Source organism: Aptenodytes patagonicus, chromosome 19, assembly GCF_965638725.1.
Source record: "Aptenodytes patagonicus chromosome 19, bAptPat1.pri.cur, whole genome shotgun sequence".
NCBI lineage: Eukaryota > Metazoa > Chordata > Aves > Sphenisciformes > Spheniscidae > Aptenodytes > Aptenodytes patagonicus.
The window spans coordinates 9,580,235-9,604,363 of record NC_134967.1 but is presented as its reverse complement, the minus strand read 5'-3'; the positions used below and the strand labels follow the sequence as shown (position 1 = coordinate 9,604,363).

The 24,129-nt window shown below is 43.6% G+C and overlaps 1 protein-coding gene across 6 annotated transcripts in view; it reads right to left on the bottom strand.

Annotated features, from left to right (window-relative positions):
- The window catches only part of CAMTA1 (calmodulin binding transcription activator 1), a 330,817-nt gene that overhangs the window by 199,445 nt on the left and 107,243 nt on the right, over positions 1–24,129 (bottom strand). For all 6 annotated transcript variants that reach the window (XM_076356070.1, XM_076356072.1, XM_076356073.1 and 3 more), the window contains one exon: positions 14,830–14,965. In XM_076356070.1, the coding sequence (XP_076212185.1) occupies positions 14,830–14,965 (136 nt within the window). The remainder of the gene's footprint in view (positions 1–14,829; positions 14,966–24,129) is intronic.

Sequence of the window (24,129 nt, the reverse complement as noted above, 5' to 3'; positions counted from 1 at the left end):
CAGCCAGTTTAACCCCATGCACACTTTATGAAGCAGTATAAAGTCCTTACCACTTTCACCAGCAGCCCACACCTCTGGCAGGGACACCTACCTTCATTTAGAACAACAATTAGTGAAAATCCATCTTTTTAAATAATTGCCTTGTACAAGTCTAAATGCGCTACATCTTAAATAAAAAAAAGCATAATTAAAACCTAGACTTCTCGCAATACCTCAGAGTCAGGCAATTATGAGGCACTTTTAATGAGCAATTTAGGTAATTAAAGAAGTCAAACATATAATATGCAAGAAGCAGTATCAGTGAGTTACTGCTCTGTGGCACTTTGCTCTCCGACCCTGGCTGGTGCTCGCTGCGATGCGAGTGCCGTCTTCTGCTGATGCATTGCCTTGGCTGGATAATGGCTAAAGAGGGTTTTCCACATAAGCTTTGGCTGCGACTCATGTTTAAGTGTGTTTAATACCGACATGTATAAAGTATGTTGGGTAATTGCCGCTGGAATTCAATGTGTGCTGTATCTCATCTAGGATATGCAATTTACTGGCTATATTCTAGTAAAATATGGCTTTCTGTCCTGATAAATAACAGTTTATAGCATAATGGAATTAATATTTACTTTGAAAGCTATGCAGACTATTCAAATAAAGTTGCTATATATATAGAATCATCTCAACCGCCGCTGGTTTTTTAAATGCTGTGAATTGACCGGACGACACGCCAAGTATTAAATTCCAGTGCTCTCCAGCCATTAATAAACTTTCAGATTTTGGATTTGTAATTGAAATCCTTCCACGTATTTTATACAATTACTGTGGTTCAAAAAGTGTTAATTCAAAAGTGTGACAAACTGGACACTGAAAGGCCTCTGGGGTTTGGGAACTTTCTCTGCCCGCTCTGCCTGCTGTAAGGATGGAGACAGGGCAGGATTGCGGTTTTGGACCACAGGGCTTGGAGCCAGGGGCAGAAATCTTAGCAAGCGTTCACAAGAAAGTTCATGATTTAACACACAAAAATTGATCATGTTTTTGTAATTATAAATGTATTTTTTATTATTCTGACAAGGAGAGATTAAAAAGACACTGAAGTCTAAACATGTCTCAATATGAAAATAAGAGGGAAAAGAAACTGACCATTTTTAGATGGATGTTTCTCAGATATTTCAAGTTCATATACCACTGTCAATGTTCAAAATTTATTTTTATCCACGACATACCTTATCACCAAACCTCTATCAAAAACAGTGTGTAATGCGGTTTTGCCTGCCTCTCACTGATGCTTATGAGCCACTGCTGGGGCGGGGGATGCCAGCGCAGGGAACTCTTTTACACAACATACAACAACCGCTTCTCACATATTTAGCTGCACGAAACTCTCTGTTATGATAGATGGATAATGAAACAATGAACCAAAAAAGCACCATCATTAGTGACCAAAACCTAAGCCGTTCTCTCGGGCTCCAGATACCAGTCCCTGAGTACACAAGGTCGCAGTATGCAGAGCTTGTCCGCCAGCATCTCCAGCTCACCCAGAAAAAACACAAGCTGAGCCCAATACCCAAAGGAACAGGCTGAATATCAAGACAGACAGATGTCAAAATCTAACAGGTATGTTATAAATGGATATTTTAATTATTGGTTAAGAGAGACATATTTGTTTTCCTAATCGGTTTGCATTGTGCATAACAGCCGCGGCACGTTGCTCGGGGCAGAGCACAGGGCAGCTCAGCAGAAGCATCATCCCACGCCTGGTGTCACGGTGGAGGTAAATGCCATTTCCTAGACTGCAACCAGTTTGTAAAAGTTTTGTTATGTTTGATAGTACTCATTTGTTTTCCAAAGAGTCTGCAACTCTGCCTTCAGAGAGCTACATATAGCCTGCAAAAACCTAAACAAAGGGAAACTCTCTTGTTCAAAATTATGTCCAAGCGTTGGATGCAGCCTCCTGTCTAAGAGAGGATGCACGTGAAGGGAAGTACATGGGAAGCAGGAAAGGAAAAGGTATTTCATCTTTTTAAGCTCAAAACCATGCTTCCCTTTAGTAGGAAAAGGCTAAAATAAATTGTTCTGGCCATGGCGGGTAAGACATTACATACTGAATGGAAACCTGTCCCCAGGGATGACAGTGAGCCTGACCAACAAAAGGACAAGGAAGGGGCAAAGCTATTGCTTACATCACGCATGCTAAAAAGTAAGAGAAGCAGGAGTATTAGCCAGTGCAGCAAAACCAACGGAACTTGTACAACCAACTTCCAGTGCTTCAGCATAAAAATATTTCCTCATTCTCATTTTATTCAAAATCTGTTTATGGCAAGAGGCATACAAAAACTGCAGGCAAAGTGCAACCATCAACAGAAACACCCACGCAGTATTATAGAATATACTTAGGTCAGAGAGAAGACATAATCTTCAAAACATATTTATAGTGCTCGAAAACGTTGCAGTCCTCAGTAGCATGGGGCCTTTTAATGAAAAAATGCAACTTATTTGTTGCGGTAAGCGACAAGAAGCAGCCACACGCAGGCATGGAAAGCTGTCCTGGAGAGGTGTGAGGTGGGAATGCCACCGCAGGAATGGTGGCAGGTGGGTGATGGTCAGCCGGAGCTGAGGGATGGGCGCCCTGGCACAGCCCTGCCAATCACCACCTCCACCACGCGCAGCCTTGCAGGGGCAACCACAGCACACCGGGATGTGCCAGCACCAGCCCTCGGACTTTGCGTTTAGAGATCCGAACCCTAACTTAATTTATCAGTTAATTTTGAGATCTGAATCTTTAACTTCGTGAAACCCAGTTATCTTATAAAAGTTCAGGGTTATTTTACCTTGAGAACTCACCAAAATATTACGTCAAGCATAGCTTTGCAAAGCTTTGCAATTACACATGAACTTCAAGTCTTCCCTGGTTCTAAACTGCAGAATTTTTGTGTCATTACCAGGTTTTTGGTATTTATTCTTTGAAAATAATTTTAAAAGCAGTACTCCAGATTCCTGGTGTAAACACCTGAGAGGTGGGGAGCACTGGAAATCGCAGGGGAATGCACTGCCTAGCAAATCCCTGACCAATCCCAAAGGAAGGCAGGCACTCTGGCTGCGACCCCGCAGCTCCCTCGGTGGGGGACTACACCGCTCCCGGGGAGAGGCTGCCAGCAGAGCTCAAAGCTCATTACGTCCGGCTCCTGCCTGTGGAGAACGGGAGCTGCTGTGCCCGAGAGAGCCCGGCAGTCCTTGCAGGTGGCGGGGCCAGAAAAGCAAAAACGACTCGGCCAGAGCAGCTGCACGAAGGGACGGAGGGAGGCTCCAACAGGGAAGGGACGGCTGGGGGTGCCCGGCTGCCGTGGGGAGCGCCGCCACGGCCCCAGCGTCGGCGAGGGGCAGGCGCTGACTGCACTGACAGCAGAGGGGACGGGGGTCTTCGGGGGGGTCAGGCTGTGGCTGTGCACGCCAGCAGCCCCCCGGGACGGCAGCGGGGTCTCTCCCTGCACGGGAGAGTGCTGTTAATCCCCAGCAGCCACGCGATGGCAGCAGAAATATGGAAACACCAGAATGGATGAATACATTATCATACAATTATAATGAAAAGATATTTTGCAAAGATGAGGCAATTGCTAAATGCAACCCAACATCCATGACATTTTTAAGACAAGCAGGGAGTAGAAAAATAGTTTTTCCCTCCGAAATACAATAATTTACATTTGCTACATTACTTTAATTGCCGATAGGGTCACTTGTGCTTTCTTGTTGTAGCATTGATAGAATACAGCCCTCTCTCCCTACGACTTTTTTATTTTAATTTGACCTACAGCAGACACAGTAAGAATGGCTCCTGTTTCAAACTAATTCCTTGAGCTTTGGGTAACCAACTTGTCTCAGCTTTGGCTATGAGCTTATCCTGCAGGGTGCTGCGTGTCTCCTGGAAGGTGCTGAACAACCTGAGTTCACCTGAGTCCCCATGAGAACATCAGTTAATTTATTCTAAGAAATAGAGTATTTGGTTTGTTCAATGGATGGCTGTATCTCGGTTTCAAACCCAGCATATCCAGTGAATGGAAAACACCAACGATCTCGTTCCTGTCAGCTCCATCCCATCACCAGCCATTATCTCAACTATGTTAGCAGGGGCCAACATCTCATTAGTGCCCTTTTGTTTAAGATGCTTGCCTGCTTTTTGTCTTTTCTTTTTTTGCAACAAGGTTATTTTCCAGGATCTTGTTAAGGCACTTTTTTATTTTGCAAACAGTTGGCACCCAAAGTGAGACTATCTATAAAACCCTGACAAAGCATCAAGCTGAACTGATAAGTACAACTCTCACCGTCTGCTGCTCACAGACGTATGGCATCCAAGCGCAGTTACAGCATCCCACCTGGACCCCGGAGGATTTCAGTTCCCCAGACTTCCTTCGTGCAACTCTGTCATTCAGAGCAGGTATATGCATTTCCCGGAGACTACGACTACAACTCAGAACGTGTGAAAGGGGTATTGGCACGCACAAGCGAACCACCACGACCGTCACTGCAAGCCTGCACCCGCTGCATCTGGCTCTATAAAGGGAACGACTTTACGCATGGGGTGGAGACACTGACCGGGTACCAGGCGAGGGCAGGCAAACCCTCTGCCGACAGCGTTCCCAGGCCACCACGGCCCCATCCCTCTGCACTGCACTTCCCTTTTGTTTCTGACAACAGGGTATTAGTATGCAATTAATGCTTTATATTTCCAAAGAGTTGTACAAACGCTGGCTAATTAATTCTTATCTCTTGCCTATAAAAAGGGTGAGTAAATAATATCCTACAAAGTGGTGGCCATTAAAACGTGCACATGTGCAGGACAGGGCCACACTCTGAAATCGTATTTTGCCAGCTTTTGTGTCTGTACTGTGTTTTGGGGACCATACCAGATTTTGTTTAGGAACTCCAGCGCCTTCGAACCCTTGACACGACTCCGCTCTTACTGCTTCCCCTCCCCACGTACACTTTTGTAAGCGATATCCGTCTTTCCAACAGGAACTCAGGAAATTAAAATGTTTAATGCATCTCTGATGCATACAAGATTAGCAGCAGTACAGCAAATGAGATTTGCTTTCCTTTCCAACACACCATGAAATAAATAAATAAATAAAAACACATTAAAACCCAGGCGCATAATGCAGAGACACTGAGGCTCCTCGTTTCCAGTGGAAGCCCTTATCTCCGTCACAGCCCACAATGCAATTACAAGATTACAAGGCACATGCTGCTTCAGCATCTGGATCCTCTGTGCAATCGCAGAGATCCCTACAGAAAAAGGAAACCTCTTAATCTTGCAAGGAATGGCAAAGATTTTGCCTCGCCACGCTGCACTCCATTTAAAACGCTCCAGAAGCTGTGTGATGAGCGACCTGCAGTTAAAGACTTTCGTCTTTGAAGTTAGTCTTTCCCTACGCATGCACAGAAAGACAACTACCTGGTCAAAAAAGTAAATGCAGACCACTGTCTCTGGTCCAAAAAGTATTTACGTTTATTTTGTTTTGCTGTAAACTTCTCATCTAAATTGCAAACACTGGGATAAAGTTCAGACCAATAAACCTCCACTCCCATCTCCAGTCCCCAGCACGTTAAACCGAGACCACAGATCCAGCAATCCAATCTCCATATATTTTATTCTCAAAATATTTCATTTCTGGCCACCAATCTTTAGGTCTCCTATTGGATTTTGTTTTCATAAATGGATTTTCCCACAGAGCTGGCAGAAAATATATTTAATTTCGTATTTCTCTAAATTGAAATAGTCAATATAAATGTCAATGTGTATTTGCACTGTACAGCCTTTGCAGTGACACAAACCCCACATTTCAGAGGAGGGTACAGGGGTGCCTGTGAGCTTGTTTTGTGTCTGCACACTTGTTCTAATGTTTTATTTAATAAAGATGGCTAAATAATATGTAAGTGTGTATATATATATATATAAATTTTTTTTGTTTGTTTTGGTGGGGGGGAGGGGTGTGTGTCCAGAAAGAAGTATGACGTCTACCACCGCTTTGCAGGCAAATCAAGAGGAAGATGGAGAAATTGGAGTAACACCCATGCTAAGGCACGGAGCCCGATGCAGGGGCTGATGTTTGTCACCCCATTTCTTTAGACCCATCCAGAATATTCAGCCTCCCAATTCCTCCTCAACCGAGAAGTGTTCAAACTCACGTCACCAAGTTCCTCCTCTTTTCCCCCACAGTATGCGGTGCAGTTGCAGCATCAATTACTCAAACAATTTCAATCTATCTAGACGCTAATGTCATTAGTCCACAGAGATCCTTTTGGAATAATTTACATTGAAACTGCCTTTACATGCTAAATGAAAAGTGTTCAGACTTTAGTGAATGAGATTTGAATTACAATCCCACCACATGTGGCTCAGCTTTATTCACGCTATTTATTAAACAGGCGGAAAAAAAAGGTGATGCAGTCAATTACAAAACAATTACCTGAACCGCTACTGCAAACCTGTTGCCTTGCGTTGAAGGGACAGTTGCCCTTGACTTGGGCAGAACCTGCCTAAGGGCCATCTGCCCATCACCCAAAAAGGGGTCCTGACCCCCACATACGCTCAAAAGAATCCCCCCCACATCGTTTCTGGCTGGCTTTGAAGGCTCCTCACCCGGTACTACACTGCATCCACATTATATATCATTTAGCCCCCATTTCTCAGCCTTTCTGCTATTTTCACCAACCTTCAGTTACTGGATAAAGCGATACCATGCACTATAACTGGGTGTAGCCCATTGGCATCTTATTTCAGAAACTTCACAAGCCACATAACTGTTCTAAATGCCTTTGCTGTGCTTCTCCAATGTATTTTAAGATGACTTGTGAAGTCAAAAGATCACCTTTTTTTTTTAATTTACTGCAACAAAGATTGTTGTTTGCTAAACTATATTAAAAAGCCCACAGATTATTTTTTCCACTGTGTTCAAAATATACTAGCTGGTATACAAGCAGTAACTCCACACAAGGCTTAACGTTACTGTAACAACATTCAAACCACAAGGATAATTAAGGCAAGTAAGCCAAGTACCCTTTGCTGCTTCAACATTTGCAAACACTGAACCCACCACACCATTTATCTTTCACTGAAATTCAACACAAACATGCTAAAGCTGAGCCACAGTCCCAAAAGCTCTTGCTCTTAGCTTTGCTTCATAAGGTTTATGCAAAACCCTCAGTTGTTGCCATGAAGCAAATTGTTTTTAAAAAAGAAAGTTCACTCTGTTAAGTTTTAAAAGCTGTCTTTTGTTAAAAGCAGATTAGGAAGGATAAGGATCCCTTACCCCACTGAAATCACACAAAACTAATGGTGGAAGGAATCAAATACAAGGAGAAAAAGCCTGAGAAAGCAATTTAATCCTTTTATTCCACCTTTTGTCCCTTAATCGTACAAAACCAAAACTGAAAACGTTTTCCATTCTGGTTCGTGTCCAAAATGACGTGTGAACTAATTGAGTGTAAAAACAGTTGCTTGGCATTACATCAGTTAAAGTAAATGTAACGACTGTTCTTTCTGCCCCGCAGCTCTCCTCCATTCCTGCTTTTGCTGTAATTCAGTCCATTCCCAATATGTCACTGGAAAGACTATTCGCAAAAGGAGGAATAAGAAACAGACTTTTTATTTCTTTGTGACTTCATTTTCATTTCTTTCAGTCTAAGGCTCCTCCCATTTACCAAGTGTCTCCATCTGGAAGCCTCCCAGTAACCCAACTTTATAGACGAAGTGACGATCCATAAGTGAAACACTTTCATCTGGTAGCCGGTATTTAGTTATTCTGGACTGACGCTGCCAGGCTGAGAGAGTGAAGAAAATGCAGTATAAAAGCTGTATTACAGCATCTCAAGATTTAATAATTTTCCCACAAATATTCACTCATCTGTTACAGCAAACCCCTTCTCTGGAGCTCATTGCATGGCACGCATGAAGGAACAAGATAGGGGATGGATGCCTCCTTGTCGGGGAATCCCTAACCCAGCACAGCCCTTACACAGGTACTTCATTTAAGAACAGGAAAAAGCACGGGAGTAAAAGCAACCTGCAGCTGCACTTCCACCCATTTACCTCCTGCTAAATCGAGAAAGTCCTTCAGACTTTTGACCAAATAGAAATATCAACACACAATACTTAAAATCAAGCATGGGCTCAAGTTGCTTTGCAAGAGCTGTGATTAGGACAGTTTTGCATGTCCCAGGGTAACGAGAAATAACATGGACCCTCTTTCTTCCACCTAACCATGCTGGCATCGCCCGTGGGACCATGCCGAGCCAGTGGTTCCCTGATCTCCATAAGCCCCACACACAAGTTAATTCCGTCAGACCAGAAGCATCCCGAGGACAGCTGCCTCCATCTGCTGACATTTCATGCTACCCCGTTACCTATTTTCCCCTCACACTGCGCTGCCCAGAAGTAATAACGCCGCTAACCTGCTTTGTGAGCGGCAAGTTTGGAGTATTTCAACTCTAGAAGTTCTCTCCCAAAAAGGCATCTTCGTAGAGTGTTGCACAGCACTGCACCGGTGGCTTGGTATGAGCTAGTCCACGCAGGAAATAAAGCCAAATATTTAATAGCATGTCTCTGAATAAACAATTCCTGCGTGCACCCTCCTGCTAAAACACCAACCAGTGCGTCCATTTTCTTGCCGAGACAAGGCTCCAAGCGGATGCGATCCTGACTGTGCCAGACCTGGGCAGAGCATCTCCTCCGACATGACACACACAAGCCAGTGGCCCTGATCTCAGCTGGATCTTCATTCTGAGACACCCAGATATCAAGAAAGCTTTTATTGCTGAAGCTATACACCATAAAATAAGCTATGACAATTAAAGAATTAGGTACGTTACAGGTCTGTTGAAGAATAAAATCTCAACACGTATAGGGTGTTAGGAAAAGATGCCAAAACCCACAACCATTTGCTGTGAATTTATGTTACTGCAAGCGAATACATTAGGATCCCGATATAGAAAACGAATTATTGATATGTATGTTCCCTTCAGAAGAGGCTCTCAGGAGACCCATTCCAGATTTAATGATAATCCATATTCCCCTTCAGAAACGGTAAACCAACTCTCTGATTTCCCCAGGACTGCCACAGACGCATGAATCATTAAGATGCCATCACAACCCTACGTTCTGGATGCCGTAAACGCTACCTAGAATAGGGAACAGAATAAAATCTAACCACAGCTCATGAGGAGTCAACACCTTCCACATTTCTGTATGAGCATCTGCCCATTGTGTCCCTTGTAGAGATGTGCACGCCACGGCAAAGATGGGGAGATGTTGTTGGACTTTCTGCCCTCTAATGAGTTACAGGAGATTAAGGGAGAGGCTGGTTAGAAATGGCAGAAGTCAAATATTAGGAGAGATGTAAGAAAAACACCCTTAGTAGCGATGATAAAGAATAGATTTGTATAAAAACTGTCACTCCTCCTTGAACAGTTTTTCTCCTTGGCTTTCAGGGCTGCGCTTGCTTGTTTGCGTTAATGTATGCACATGTGTGTGTCATATTTTCAGAAAGCCTTTCACACTGAACTCTTCTTTCTCCTCCAAAGCCATTCCGCAGTATTTCTCCGGAATGCATTAAGCAGCCCAACTGAACAATGCAATCCTAATTAGTTTGCAAACTACACAGCTCACCTCTGAGGGCGAGCAAAGCCCATGTAAATTAAAGCGAATTGGATCAGACTGTCCTAGGAATAGTTCTCCAGATTAGTGCTGCTTGAGCGTGCGATCTCAGAAGTTGCTTTCACCCTCCAGTAATAACTTACAAGTAAATTTGACCGACAATAGCAGGGAATTGAGAGATGTAAAAACATTTTGCAGTTTAATATTCCATGATGGGTTATTTTACATAATACAGAAAAGCCCATTTGGTCATTTACTAAAAGGAAAAGTCATCTTGTTCTTAGCACATATTCCCAGCTCACAAGCTGTAAGAGTAAATGACGCTATTATCACCCAGGTTGTACAGCCTGTGCAATACCGAGTTTAGGTACATTGCATTTTCAGCCCCAAATGCTAAAGAAACCTTTTGCAAAGTTTTGACGGTGATGTCCCAGGGTTTATGCAGTAATTGAATAATCTAAAATTTCCATTCCTGTCCTCGTGGACTAATCTGTAATAGTGTTAAGGGACTGTTATGATAATAATTAAATACAAGTCCTGCATACAAAATTGATACTCTGCATCTCCATCTCCACAAGGGAGTTTCTCTCTTAATAAGGCTTAAATCAAGTTTTAACTTTTTTTTTTTTTAAAGAATTCATAAAGATGATCATATTGTACTGAGATAACATACATCTATATATGAGAGAACAAGATATTTCAAATATATGAGCTCTGGCGCATTCATCTCGTTCTCTGATCTCTCTGATCTGAAATTAGTGGTGTCAGACTAAATCAACGCTGACGAGTGACCCTCCCTGACGAGCCGGGGCTGCTGGCAGTGGCGGTTGCCGCTCAGCTGGCAGCGCTGCTCCCTCTGCCACCCCAGCACAGGAACAAGAGCATCTCCACTGATGGATGCTGCTGCTGCTGCTAAAGCCATTGGGTTTTTGTAGAGCATCGGGCTCCTGCCAGTAATTTGGCAAAGTCACATCACAGGCAGCGTTGCTCCTGCTCAGAGCGGGACTCAGCAGGGCACGGCTTTGCCCTGAGTTTCAGGGAACCCTTTTCTCTAACTTCTCTTCAGGCACTGGGTTTTGGAGAGACCAAAATATCCTCAATAGAGGACAAAGAGCAACAGAATCGGCACCAACCTTCCAAAACGCAGAGGACGAGAGGGGGATTTACTATAAAAATATGACCTCATTTTAATTTTAGCAGCAGTTTACTATGAATTCACGTGAATGCGCCATTTATAGGCACCTGGAAAGGTTCATGGCCAAGAAAAGGCAAACGCACCAGCTGAGCCAACCATCTGTAAAATCGGAGCAGCACCACTCCAGAATGATGTTAAAGCTATTTCAACACTCCCCTTACTATTATTTATTAGTTAAAATTTTTAATTATGTGAATTGATTAGGAACATATCACCAGGGATCCTAATAAATTAGAATTTTAAAAAGGATCATGGACTGGAGATTTTTAATGGATTCCACAAAGAATTGCACAAAGAGGCATATTAAGGGAAAGGCCAAATTAACTTCTCCTTTCTGATTTATCCAGCAATTTCTAACAGGATTGTGCATCAGATTAACCAAGTAATATCCAAAACCCTCATGCAAAGTGATGTTAACCAAGACAATAGCTTGAGGATTTCACACAGTTATCATTTAACATCCGCTTGGTTAATTAGTTTATTCCTCTTATTCCTTATTTATTTGAATTAGTGTGTTCCTATTTAAATTGGTTTATTCCTTATTTATGTCCTAAATTTGCTTTAGCTGCATTGTTCATGCTCACCAAATCCTTCTATATGGTACTGATAGACACCAGCATCCCCAAGTATCTGGCGTAAACTTTTTGGTTCAAAATGCATTTTTTTTGCCTACCCAAAACTTGGTAAGATGCAGAAGCCGTCACGCTGATGACACTCAGGAAGTAATTAATTATTAAGTCTACTAATACAAATGCCTTCTCAGAATTGGCTGGTCAGCAGTTTCACGGGCCAATGTGTTTCTCCTTCTTGCCTATTACTTGCAGTTTCCAAAGCTCTGTTTGGATGCTATCGATGCTCTTGGCTGTCGGCTTTGCAAGTATTTTTCCATCAGTGCGATGATGATACCTATTTATCTTCTGGCTGCAAGAGTCGCTGAGATGATCTGGCAGTGCCACAAGGCAGACAGTTATTTCATGCCCTGTTAAACTGTAACGTGGTTAACTACAGTATCACTCCAACTTCGAAAAAAGCCTTTTTTATTATTTTAAATCTGTTGCCTATGTGTCCAAGTAAAGAACATTGATTCCCATTAGGATGGTATCAGAAACATAAACCCATAACGCTATCTGTGAAGTAGCATGGTGTACTGATCGAGTAATTAAGAAAGTTAAAAATACATAATTCTGCCCAAGGAACACTTGGAGGTCAAGAAAATGAACTTTTTCTGCATTGTTCAGAACGGAGACTGGCAGCAATCTCTTAGATGCCGCCCGGTCAGCGAGATGGGACAGCAAGGGGGCATCAGGGCAGGTCAGTGAAGGGACGGTGCAGCAGAGTGCGGAGGGGTTTTCTACAGCCTTCGGAAAACACTGATGCTTTCAGGCACACTCAGTACAAGAGATGTTTCTACAGTGGACCCAACTCTTTTAGACCCAGATTTATGCAGGAGTTAAATTTCAGACCCAAATCTCTATTTGCCTGTCCCTGTTGGATTCTTTTTGTCTGTCTTTCCATACATAAATTACTACGACTTGAATCATTGGTTCCTTTGTATGCTCTAATACCCGGGGGAAAAAAATATTAATTTCTTTTCAACACCTAGATGATCACTCTGGATTTTGATACACCCTTAGTGCTACTTAACACATAGATTTATGTGGAAGTTGTGTTCCTCCAGTTCTGAGCCCCAGTAATAACTGCCATTAATTGTTCACAGTGTTGGCTCCGGAACCAGGTTTGCGCTCGGTTATTGCTTTATCTGCTGCAAGACCTAGCAACGGTAAAACTGGCCGCATCCCGCATCTGCCAAAGGCAGGAGGCTCAGAGCTGGGTCTGTCGGGCCTCGCAGCGAGAAGATTGAGGGACGACTTGATGAGAGGGCGCGAGTACCTTCTGAGAGATAAAATACAGGTACTAAAGGGCTCTTAAGCTGGAGAAAGACATAGAGGAATGAATGGCCGAACCCTGGCACATCCAAATCACAAAACAAGTACTTTGACACTCATTTTCTTAAGTGGCAAATGTGATCAGCCATGGGAAGAAGCCCTGAGAGCTGTGTGTTCTCCAGCTCCTGATACATCCAATTTCAGATTTGTTACTTTCCAGAAGACACACTTCAATAAAACAGAAATTATTGGGTTCAGTGCAGGGCTATTTGAGTTAAGTGTGATCACCACGCACATCCACGCACTCAGGCACTCTAGGGGTTGATCGCTTCATCTTTGAAAAAACGTCAGAAAGTATTTATTTAATCATGTGCATGTGTGGTAGCCGATGGTCACCACCACTCTCCTACAGGGAAGTTTTGCAGCGCAGGTTTTGGTATTCTGCATTGTTAAGGTTCACAGAAGTTAATTAAATCTTGCTCTCTAAACCCGAAACAAAAACAACGCACAATTTCTATTATGCTGACTTTTCTTTTGGCTTGTCATAATAAAACACTGTTATTGGATGCAAAAATTATGGAACAGAGTTATGCCTCTCTGGTGTAATATAATGCATTCCATTTAATACTATTTTAAACCCAAAAACCTCATTAAAGCAGACAGAACGTAAGAATGACAAATCACCCAGAAGGAAGCTGGAGCATGAGATGTATTCCAGGCACTCGGCTGCTTTGAATCCCCCACGCTGAATTTGGTAACACCACGCAGGTGTCCAAAAACTCCCAGCACAACTCTGGGAGCCACGCTGGGGAGCACAGGGTGCTCATCACCCAGATGCGAGAAAGGTTAATTCCATGCAAAACATCTGCCAGGACTGGGGGTGAGGTCGGAAAGCCTGGCTTAGCCCGAGGTCCAGCCTGAAAGGTATTGGACACGCTTCGAGATAACAGGTTAAGCTTTGCCTGTCACTGAACAACACCAATTATTCCAAATGCTGTAAATTGTGCTGTGTTATGCCCGTGTAACTGGGTGCAGCTTCCTATCCATAGGGATGCATGCAGTCTATTAACTGCAGAAATCAATACAGCTTATACAAATACATACCCTTATGGCTTCGCTACTCATTTGCCAAAATTAGAGTATTTCTTAATGACATAGCTAAATGCTACAATTATACATTTTAACACCCTTTTACCATTTTGGCCTGAAGTTCAGTATAAAATGCAGGGAATACAGCCCTACTGTGTTAGGAACTAAGCTAGGCAGAGCTCTGCAGTTAGACTTCTACTATCAGAAAATGTAATTCCCATTTAATAAAATATAAAAGAACAAGTGAAATAAATGTACTTCTTATCCACATCTGTGCAGGCCTTTAACATCAAAAGTGATCAGTGCTATGAAGTAGCTCTCTCCTCACACAGACGGAACTGAAGAAAGAATAGTTGTGTCAAACGACAACATATTTTAGAACAAACAGGCTTACTCCAGAAATACTGTGTCACGTGAAATCATCCATCCGAATTTCTTTGAATGGGTAAATACCATCAGTAGAGCAATGGCCTCCTTCAAAACATGCCTTGAAGCAGAGTCCGATTCTGGTCTAAATTCAACAGAAATTCTACCTCTGTATACTGTAAGACCAACACTTAATAAGCATATGGAAAATTATGGCAATTGCTACCAAAAACTAGCTGGTATTTTGTGAGAATCAAATCATATACATACAAAGCTTACATGGTAAAAAAAATGCTTAGCAACCCGCCCTGAGATGTTTGGTCGCTCTTGTGAAGTACCTGTTACAAAAAGCACGTATTCTACCAAAAGACGGTTGGTGTGAAGACACTTCAGTGTCTTTCTTCAACACCACAACTGTACAACGTCACAACAACCAGACAGCAGTAACACAATCAGACGGTAAAGCTATATTCAAATTTTGCTCAAAGTAGTAAAAAAGAACACACTTTTTTTTTTTTTGGGGGGGGGGGGGAAGCTGGAATTCAGCAAATATAAATATTTTTCTGAATGTGTGGACAACTTCACATTGAATGTATTTTGGGGAGCCGTTGCTTCCCAGCCCACCTAGCACCCAAACCCGCCCCCCTCCATTCTCCTACCTCCACTCCTTGGACTTTCAGTTTCATGTGATCCTCTCTGGTGGTTTTCCCATCTTTCCTTTTTTTCCAGCAATATCCATCTTTCCTGTATTTCACCTTCTTCCTATTGTACAGGATCATAGAACCATTCTGTGGTCTGAAAACAAGGAATAGTTTTGGATTACATAAAGAAAGAAAAAAACACCCCACCCTAAGAGAGTTTATGAAGCAATGTACTACAGACCAGCGAAAATCTCTACAGAAAAGCAATATTCCGTATTTGGCATAATATAAATCTTCACCTTTTGTTGCTGTTAACTGGATTAACTGATGTTTTGCAACCTGCAAAACTTTACTTGAGAATCTTGTACCTAATGAAGTAAGTGTGCCAGTGAGAGGGGTTTTTTTTTGGGGGGGGGGGAGAAGGAAAACTTATAAAATAGCCAGCGTTTTTGTAGGATATATTATGATTGGGCTCAGCTACACACTGAAAATTAGAAGGAAAGAAAGGTTAAGGAAAAAAGAGGATTGTTATTATTTTATTATAGACAATCTTTCTCTTTTGAACGCATCAGCGGGATTAGATAACAACAACCTCTAACGCAGCACCAGAATATGGATGTTGGCTTAAAAAGGCAATAAACAAGCAAAAAAGAAAGGAAGAAAAAAAGCATTAGCTTATACATTGGTTTTGCTGTTCCTGCTTCGATCAGTGTCAGACATACAATAACTTTCTCTCTTTTGAGCACCTCCTTGACTTCAAAGACACATGAAAATATTTTTCCGCTTAGAAACCACGTTGATGCTTTAGAATATCAATAAAGACACAGTGATGCTTGCCCAACAGACAGGAGTCAACATCTTTTTGGTGTACGACAGTATTGCACAGAAATGTTTTGCATTCTGCTAAGCCAATACACAATGGACATTTCTGCTGTAATACTAAAAAATAATAAATAAATAAATAAATAAATAAAAACCCCCAACAACACATCACTGCAGAGACAGCATGCATCCCACGCAGGCAGCAGTGCTGTAGATGCTGCAGACATTTACAGTGGTGCATTAGTCACAGTAATTTGGCTTTAGGACACCAAGAACAGAAAGAAAAACGACGACATTAGCAGCAGCAATAAACAACTTTCGCAGGAAAGCTTTGGCTGGAGCCTTTTGATAAAGTTAAGCACCTGAACTTGTGTAAACAAACCAAATTAACAGAAAGAAGCTTTCAAGAGAGAGGAACCCCCTAGTCCCATCCAGTCCAGGCTTCACATCACTCCTCGCACCCCTCGACTTTTTGGACGTTAGCAGCCAGGTGTTCTCAGACGGAGCAAAGCGATACCTGGAATTGCTAAAAAACCCACCAAATATTTTCAAGGCCAGCCGACGCAAGGCAGCTCTTTAAATAAGTAAGCCAAATTAAGTGGTTTATGTTCATGCAATATTGGCTTGTGATTTCAGAGCCATGCCAAAGGTGCAAAAATCAGTGCCTGGCCCAGCTGGAAAAGCATCCTTCTTCCCTCCCGCTTCTATGTTTCAAACAGCACGACGCCATGAAATAAGCAGAAGAACAAGCTTCTGCAGGTACCCTCTTCTCATTTTTCTCTAACAAAATACTCCATTTGAAGACAACCACCTTTACCCGTATTTACCACATAATAATAGTGCAGTAACATTGATGTAAAAGCTGTTAATTATAGAGTAACTCATCCCAGTGCTCCATTAAGTGCATAAAGGCACCTTGCTACTGAGGAAAACAAGCTCATGATGGTTTTCTACCACCATCGGCCAGCTAAAATTACCTAGATCAACCAATACAACGCCCTTCCTCCATCAAAACAAACACCATCAGCAATCATGGGATCTGCTACCAAAACTCCATCCTTTTCCCTCATCTCTGCACGTAAGTACTCATCTTCAGGTACATGCAAAATTTACATGCCTGATTTATGCTCAGCGTTTGCCCTGCAGAACGCACGTGCACATCACAAATTTAATGAATGTGTCTGGAAACTGCACAAAGTCTCTTTCCGTATGAAAACAGACTTTCTACTTCCACATACATTTGCAAGACTGAAATGATCTTTGATCTAAGTGATTACTAGCACATTTTTTTACTAAAACAGAAATTATAGATTTTTTTTTCCCCCACATACACGCAAATATTTATTCCCTGTGACCAGAAACCCAAGCTCTGTTCCCCCAAGACTATGCCCCCTCCTCCTCCTCTGCCACCCGTGTCCCAGCAGCCCAGACCCAAGGGCTCGGTGAGGCTGCTCCTCCTCTCTAGTCCTATACATCACCCTGAAAATAAATGCTTGGGTGTCAGTGCAACCACGGCGTCTATTTGACAGTGTCGTAGATAGTGTGGGATTAATTCAGTGGAGATATTACACGTCTTGTTTCGGTGTTTATTCTATAAACCTCCAGTCACTGCACATGTCAGCTCAAACCCTTCTCAAAACATCAAAGATTTCCCCTCGTCGCTGTTGCGGAGACGTGCCCTATGGCTTACAAGAAGTCACCTGCATGTTTAGGGTGAGTAATGAAAAGACGGCGTGGGAACTTATCTCCCGCCTAGTGCCTCGGCACTCGCACATGCAGCTTTTCAGAAAACATACACTCGAAGGACCTGAAAGTTTTTTGATGTGAGTAAAGTACTGCTTTTCTTGCGTTCAGTGCCACGAGAGTGCGCACGTGAAGGGACCACAGAGCTGAGCTCTGCAACCTCGCTGCTGTTCTGCAAGGCTGGAATCAGGTTTTTGTTGGTCTATTTCCGCGATGAAAAAAGAACATGAGAGGTCACTGGAAAACCGTTAACAAGATTTATACAAAATAAAGCACAATGAAACAAAATCTCTTAAGGATCTCTGGAGCAGTTGTCAATTTTGATAAGAGTGTATCGAGTTGCTTTAAGACTCATAGAAAGCGACTGGTTTTTAAAGATGTCTTCATAAAATGAGAGGCAATTTTAACCTGATATACATCGCTATTATATTTCTCTTGCTGTAAGGAAGAACAGAGAGGGAAGATCTCCCGTGCTTATCTCTCTGGCACACAAACACAGCCAATAGCACCAAACTGATGGTTGCGGGAGGACTCAGCAGATGAGGTCTGACAGAGATTCCCAGGACGCACGACGGGTGTGACTCCCAACCCAGATCTCCCCTGAAGGTTTTGCTGCTCAACCTGAATTCGGGGATTTCATTCGTACCTTTGCAGAGGAGGGGAATGAAACCGCGTGCCTGAGCATGGGCTACCCTGGGACTGCAATTCCCTACCGGCTCCTGTGGGCGTGTTTTTAGGAAGCCTGCAGCCAAGGCAAGGTTGGCTTGCCTGCGCGTCATCACACACGGAAAGCAATCGTCTTCCTCTGTACTAAACTCCACCTCGAACCACGGCTATAATAACAAATACTGGAACATTAATGGCAATTTACTTGATTTGATTAGCTACTACTTTGCAGCTACACAGTGCTCTTTTCATTAATGCAGGACTAAATGGAAAATAATAAAACAGTATTTTAATATTACGGCACAGCTGAAACCAAGCAAGCCAGAGTGATCTAAACCCAACAAGAAGCCTGTTTGTGCTTGCAGCGTGAGGTGGTGGGGCTGCTGGAGGGGTCAGCGGACCCCTGCAGAGCCTGGCCGCCGTGTGCCCCCCTCTCTCGTCCCTCCCCGGTGGGGATGGCCACAGCCCAGTTTTGCAAGTTTTGCATCGTATATGACAAAAACCAGACTCATGGCCGTGAAATGGCAGCACGATCTCACAGCAGGTCGCCTCACCTGTACTTGCTCTACATCAAACACCAGGCTACTCTGCTTACTCACTCCAGCTGATTCCCCAGGATAATGCAGAAAGGTCAATAGCATTTCCCCCTTCACTCAGAATAAATTTGTTTGCAATGAGACAAGAAAGGGTTTGTTGCTCTTACAAAAAAAGGCAGCAAACCAAAGGAAAGGGACTGGGAACAGGTGAACAGAGCAATCCTAAAATGTGACGCTCCCCCCCACTTCCATCAGCGGAGGAGACGAGCACTTTGCCTGCTTGCTTGTGTACAGTAAATTACTGTATTCAATTTAGGCTGGGAACACCAACAAGCAAACCTGCGCAATGGCCACTGCTGCTGCTGCTCCATGAGCAGAGATGTGCACCCTGTCCTCCAGTTCACAAAACCCCCCACAAAATCCCCATGAGCCCGGGCACGACGGCAGGGACCTGCCCTTGGTGCCAGCAGCCGGGCACGTCGCTTGTCTGTCTCCCCAAAAGCTGTGCAGGAGTGAACGCCTGAGCCCCGAAACAAGGGCAGCTGGGCTTTTTGCAGAGACAGTGCAATTATTTCTGGTCCCACTGTGTGGAGCTTGCAGGATGGTCTACTTGCTTAGACTCAAATAGCATGCAGCAAAGTTACAACTCTGAATTTCCTCTCTTTTATGAGCCTGTGGCATTTAAAAGCTGCCCGATCTCTATTTAGGTTTCTTCCTTGCGGCCTGGGGGAAGGAGGGGAAAGGACAGGAAGAGCAACTGCAGAGCAGAAAGCCTTTCCTCTTAAGTATTGATGAAATTTTAGATGCTTCCCTCCCTCTCCCCCTATTATTTACCACCACGCTCCCACATAAATTGCCACAACAGCGTAAGAGCTACTTTTGTCCAAATTATTCCTGCTACAACTGGGAAAGAGATACTAAATTCCATTTTCGGACATATTTTCAAAGCTAACAACCATGCCCTGTGGCTGATGTGTCTTGGAACCTGCTGGGTTGCTTGGGGCTATCCGGGGCTCCTGGGGATACTCACTTCCAGCTGAGGACCGGTCCAGGCCACCGGATAAACTGGAGTTTCTCTCAGTAACACAGGGAGAGGTGGTAACGGAGTGCTTGTACCGTCAGGAAACACAGGGGATTTCCAGGGAAGATTTTCCAGAAATGTCATTTTGGATTCAGCACCAAATTCAGCTGCGCATACCTACCTCTAGCTCCAAGTCCTGTTCTGAGGGGGTTTTGTTTCTTACTGTCCCTTACTTGGATAATAAGAATCTAAACCAACTCATCTTGTCATGAACACGAACCAGATGCAAGGAGGGAGTAGACAGAAAACAAGTTAAGATTAGGATATTTTGGTCAACTGATGCCTCGTATCTGCCTCTCCATTGTGCTCATAAATTAAAGTCCCTTTGGCCTAAATGACCAAGATGTTCCCCTAATCACGTTACTGCAATATTAATAAGGCTGTTCAATGCAACTAGTTCCCTCTAAATTGTCACATCAAGATTTGGTAAATGTCAGATGTATCATTTAATGAAAACTCTGTTTTACTGCCTAGGGAGCTCGGGTTGCCGAAAGGGAATTGTAAATATTGCAAAGCCAGAAGCGACTCTTCTCCCAGGACAATGGAATAAGATCAGCCAGAACCCTTCCTCGAGAAGGTCCATAGCTCTAAAATTGATTTTTTTATTTTATCATCTTACACTTATTTCAATTCCCTGCCAAGGTAGATATTTAAAGCAGCTCAGTTCTTTACAATAAAAACACAAAACTAGGTGTGAAGCTGTTCACGGGGGCCCTGCCAAAGCCAGCAGGCATCAGCAGCCTCAGAGCTTGCCACCAGCCCAGAAAGCGCTTGTAAACTGCACCATGGCAGTGAGATGAGCACTGTTCCAGTGAGCCGCAGGTCGCAGAAGTGCAGGGAAAGGCTGCCTCAGCAAAGCTGGTGAAATCCTCTCCCAGCTGATCCTAACACGATGGTCTGATCATAACACGATGGTCGGGCAGCTGCCTCTCACTCCACGCTGCCTGCGTACGCCATCCCCCGGAGCTGGAGGGCAACAACAGTTGAAGCGATAAAGCAGGAGGGTATCACACACCAGACGCTTTCTGTACCGTACTGGTGCATAAGCAGCAGCTGCCCCCAGTGAGTAGGTGATCAAGCCCCCCTCCATCCCTCCCTCTCGCCCCTGCCACACACTGCACTGAGAAATGGCTCCTGCTAACAGTCTCGATTATGCTGTTTTTTATCCTGCGTAGCTGTTAGCTTTATTTTCTCTGGCTATGAAGTTATCATGGAGTCAAGGGACAGCAAAAGGGGACTATCTTCCATCTTCTGAATCTATGCACAATAATAATGAGAAATTAACTTCCACTCTCCCAAAGGAGCAACATACTGATGCAGAAACTGGCTGGGAAAAGCTGGAGTCTTGGAGGAAGCCCTGGAAAGAGAGACAGAGCCTTGTAATAAATCATTGCACTGAATCATTGCCCTTGTTTCCCAATGAACAGAAAGAGGATGAAGTCCTTGAATTTGCCTTCATCCCGGGAACACTAACTCCTCCCACATGTGTAAAACAAAGCCAGCAACAAGCACGAGGACACCCTTCTCCGAGGAGCTGTCTTGCTGGAAACCAAAGCCATGTAAGAACTCGCAGATTGCACTGCGTTTGCATCCCAGAATACAGCAGGACCGACTGATGACGTCGTGGTCCAACACGCTGACATTGCTCATACCTGTGTCCCAGCTAATCCAAGCAAGCGCTAAAGCAGGAGTCATGGTTAACCACGCTTGCTTCCTCAACGGCTTTGTGTTAGTTCCTAAAAGAAGAGTGCGATCATGCTCCTGCTGAGCATGTCTACAGAAGCTTCCAAGATTTGGGGTAAACCAACATGCAAGTCATGACACATCACGCAGCATGACACTACTGTGTCAGGAACTGGTGCTATTACACACTACAAGATACTTCTACTTTTTAGCCTCCAACTCACAAAACACACGTCCTCCTCTTATTGCGCGTTGTCTCATATTACTGAAAAGGAAGCAAAATCCTGTCAAGCTGATTATAACAAAGAATCCCATTCTACAAAAAAGTCGAGGCAGCCCTCCCTTATCACACGCCTTAGCAGAGAAATAGGGAAGCTCATGAAGCAGAGAGACAGGTCAAAGCCCACCGGTGGGCTCCACCGACCACGATGCACGTGGTTACAGCTCCACCAAGAAGATGGCTGCAATACAAATGTGGGGCAAGATGGAAGGGGAAGGTGGCTCCGGAACGGGTTATCGTCATAAGAAATATTCTGCAAATATTGGAAAAATATCATGCCTCAAAATATTCTTCTCAAAAGTCAATTAAACTAAAGAGAGAGGACTGAGAATACAATACTCATGGGAAATCACATACCTCTTTGAACACACCAAGGAAAATTGTGTGTGGTCAACACGGGGCATTTTAAAATAACACAGAGCGTACATAACAATATCTGAAAAGATTGACGCAGGCCCGTAATTCCCTCATCTGATACTCGAACAATTTGCTTAAAAGCATCATCTATTCAGTTTATGTCACTGACTCGCTTTGCTTCACTGGAAATCACGTTTGGCTGGTTCCCGGCCATACCCGACAGCATCAGTCTCTTCCGGATCTCATCAGGCAGCAGAGACCCACCACCTACGACACCGCCCCCCTCTGCCCGTTTGTCCGAAGGGGGATGGAGTATGCAGCATCAGGAGTGAAAACCCACGCCGAAGTGCCGGCTAGATTTGGGAATGGGGATAAGTGGCAGGAACGAGTGCTCCCAGGTGCCTCCCATCCAACCTAACACCTCGCCATGCAGCAGTCCAGGGCAGGCACGGTTTTATCCTGTAGAGCTCTGCTCCATCCAGGGCTATCAAACGTTCCAGGTGATGGATTTCAAGTAACCATCTACTAATGTCCGCTTTTTTTTTTTCTTCACTCTGTGCAGCTTTAAAGCCCTTGCATTGCAGCTCTCACTTGCAGGACAAGGAGGGATGCACGGGGACTTTCAGTCGGGATTGCTCCTGACTGACATCAAGATTTCAGAAATACCTCATCTCTTATTTCTTGTTTTTACAGAAAAAAATAAGTCTGATGACAGAAGTTATTTCCCCCCTGAGAAACACTGCTCTCTAGGTCTTCATTTACCTTGACATTTCCCCTCTGCTGTACCAATGGCTTATCAGAAGATTAAAGCCCAAATGGAAAACCAAAAGAGGAACATCGAGCAGCCACAGACCGGGACGTCTCACCCTCACATTTCAGAGCAAGCCCGTCCTTGGCCAAGCAGACACCCAGACACGCAGAGTTGGTTTAGGAGGTGACCAAGATTCATTTGTCAGCATTAAGGAAGGGGTCACCCAAAGGCGAGGCACGGCCGTAACGCCTCTGTTAGAGGGCAATGCATCACCGCACCACCCCAGTAACAGATCTGAAGGATGCTGTAACAGGTACCTGTAGCTCTCTCCCATACAGACAGAGAATTTTAAAATAATATTTACACAGACAAGTGTTTTCAGACTTTGGGGAACCTGTCCATCACAGCTGTATTATGGGCAGATCACACAGGAATCGGTTTTATAAACCCTTTTTTCCCCTCCCAAATAAACGCTTGGCTTTTACCCTCAGGCAGTAACGTGTACTCGCCCTGGAAGAAAAGAAATCCCAGCGTATGTTCAGCCTTTCTCAGCAGGACCACAAACAAAAGAAAAGCCCCTCACAAGAACTTAATACAGATGTTCAGATTTCATTGTGTCTCTGAGGACCCAGCAATGTGTCACCTTGCAGGGAGAGGCCACTGCCTTGAAAGTCGTCATTGTCTTCACTTGAAGTCGAGATTATTAGTGTGGCAACCGAAGGAGTTCCAGATTACACGTTTGAAATTTACTTGATCTTTGAACTCTGCAGAGATGAAATAAAGACTTCAGAAGAAGTCTTCTTATCCACGTAGGAAGAGATATAAACACAAGAAAACGTAAATACACTGGATTTTTTTTTTTGTCTCTAGAATTAAATGTCATTTGCATTTAAGATGAAAGTGAATTTATTTTATATCTACAAAATTTAAGAAGTTAAAGTCTAAAATAACAGACTTAGCAATTTTATCCAGAGTTGCAGTTAACGCAATGGCTAATCCCATCAAGGGGACATTAATTGGTGTCTGGATGCTCCTTTTCATAGCAGCAGTAGGCCATAAAACATAATCCTTACCTCCTCTTTCCAGCATGTAGCCTCCATGTGCATCAATAAAAGCAATGCTATTCATTAAGTATGGGAGTAATTACCTACGGCTCCAACAAACAGACTGAACAAGTGTGTGCCAGGCTGAAGTTGGCTTTTGTACTGTATCACAGGACTGTTTGTGGGCTGCCAAATAAAGCATTTTTATAAGATCAGGATAAATTTTGAAGACTGAAATAGAAGCTACAAAGCACCATAAAAGTGCTCGGCATTTTTTTGGTGTGTGCTGGGACATCCATTGACAAATCTTACCCCGAAACCAGTTCCTTGGGGCTATTTAAGGAGCAATAATCAGG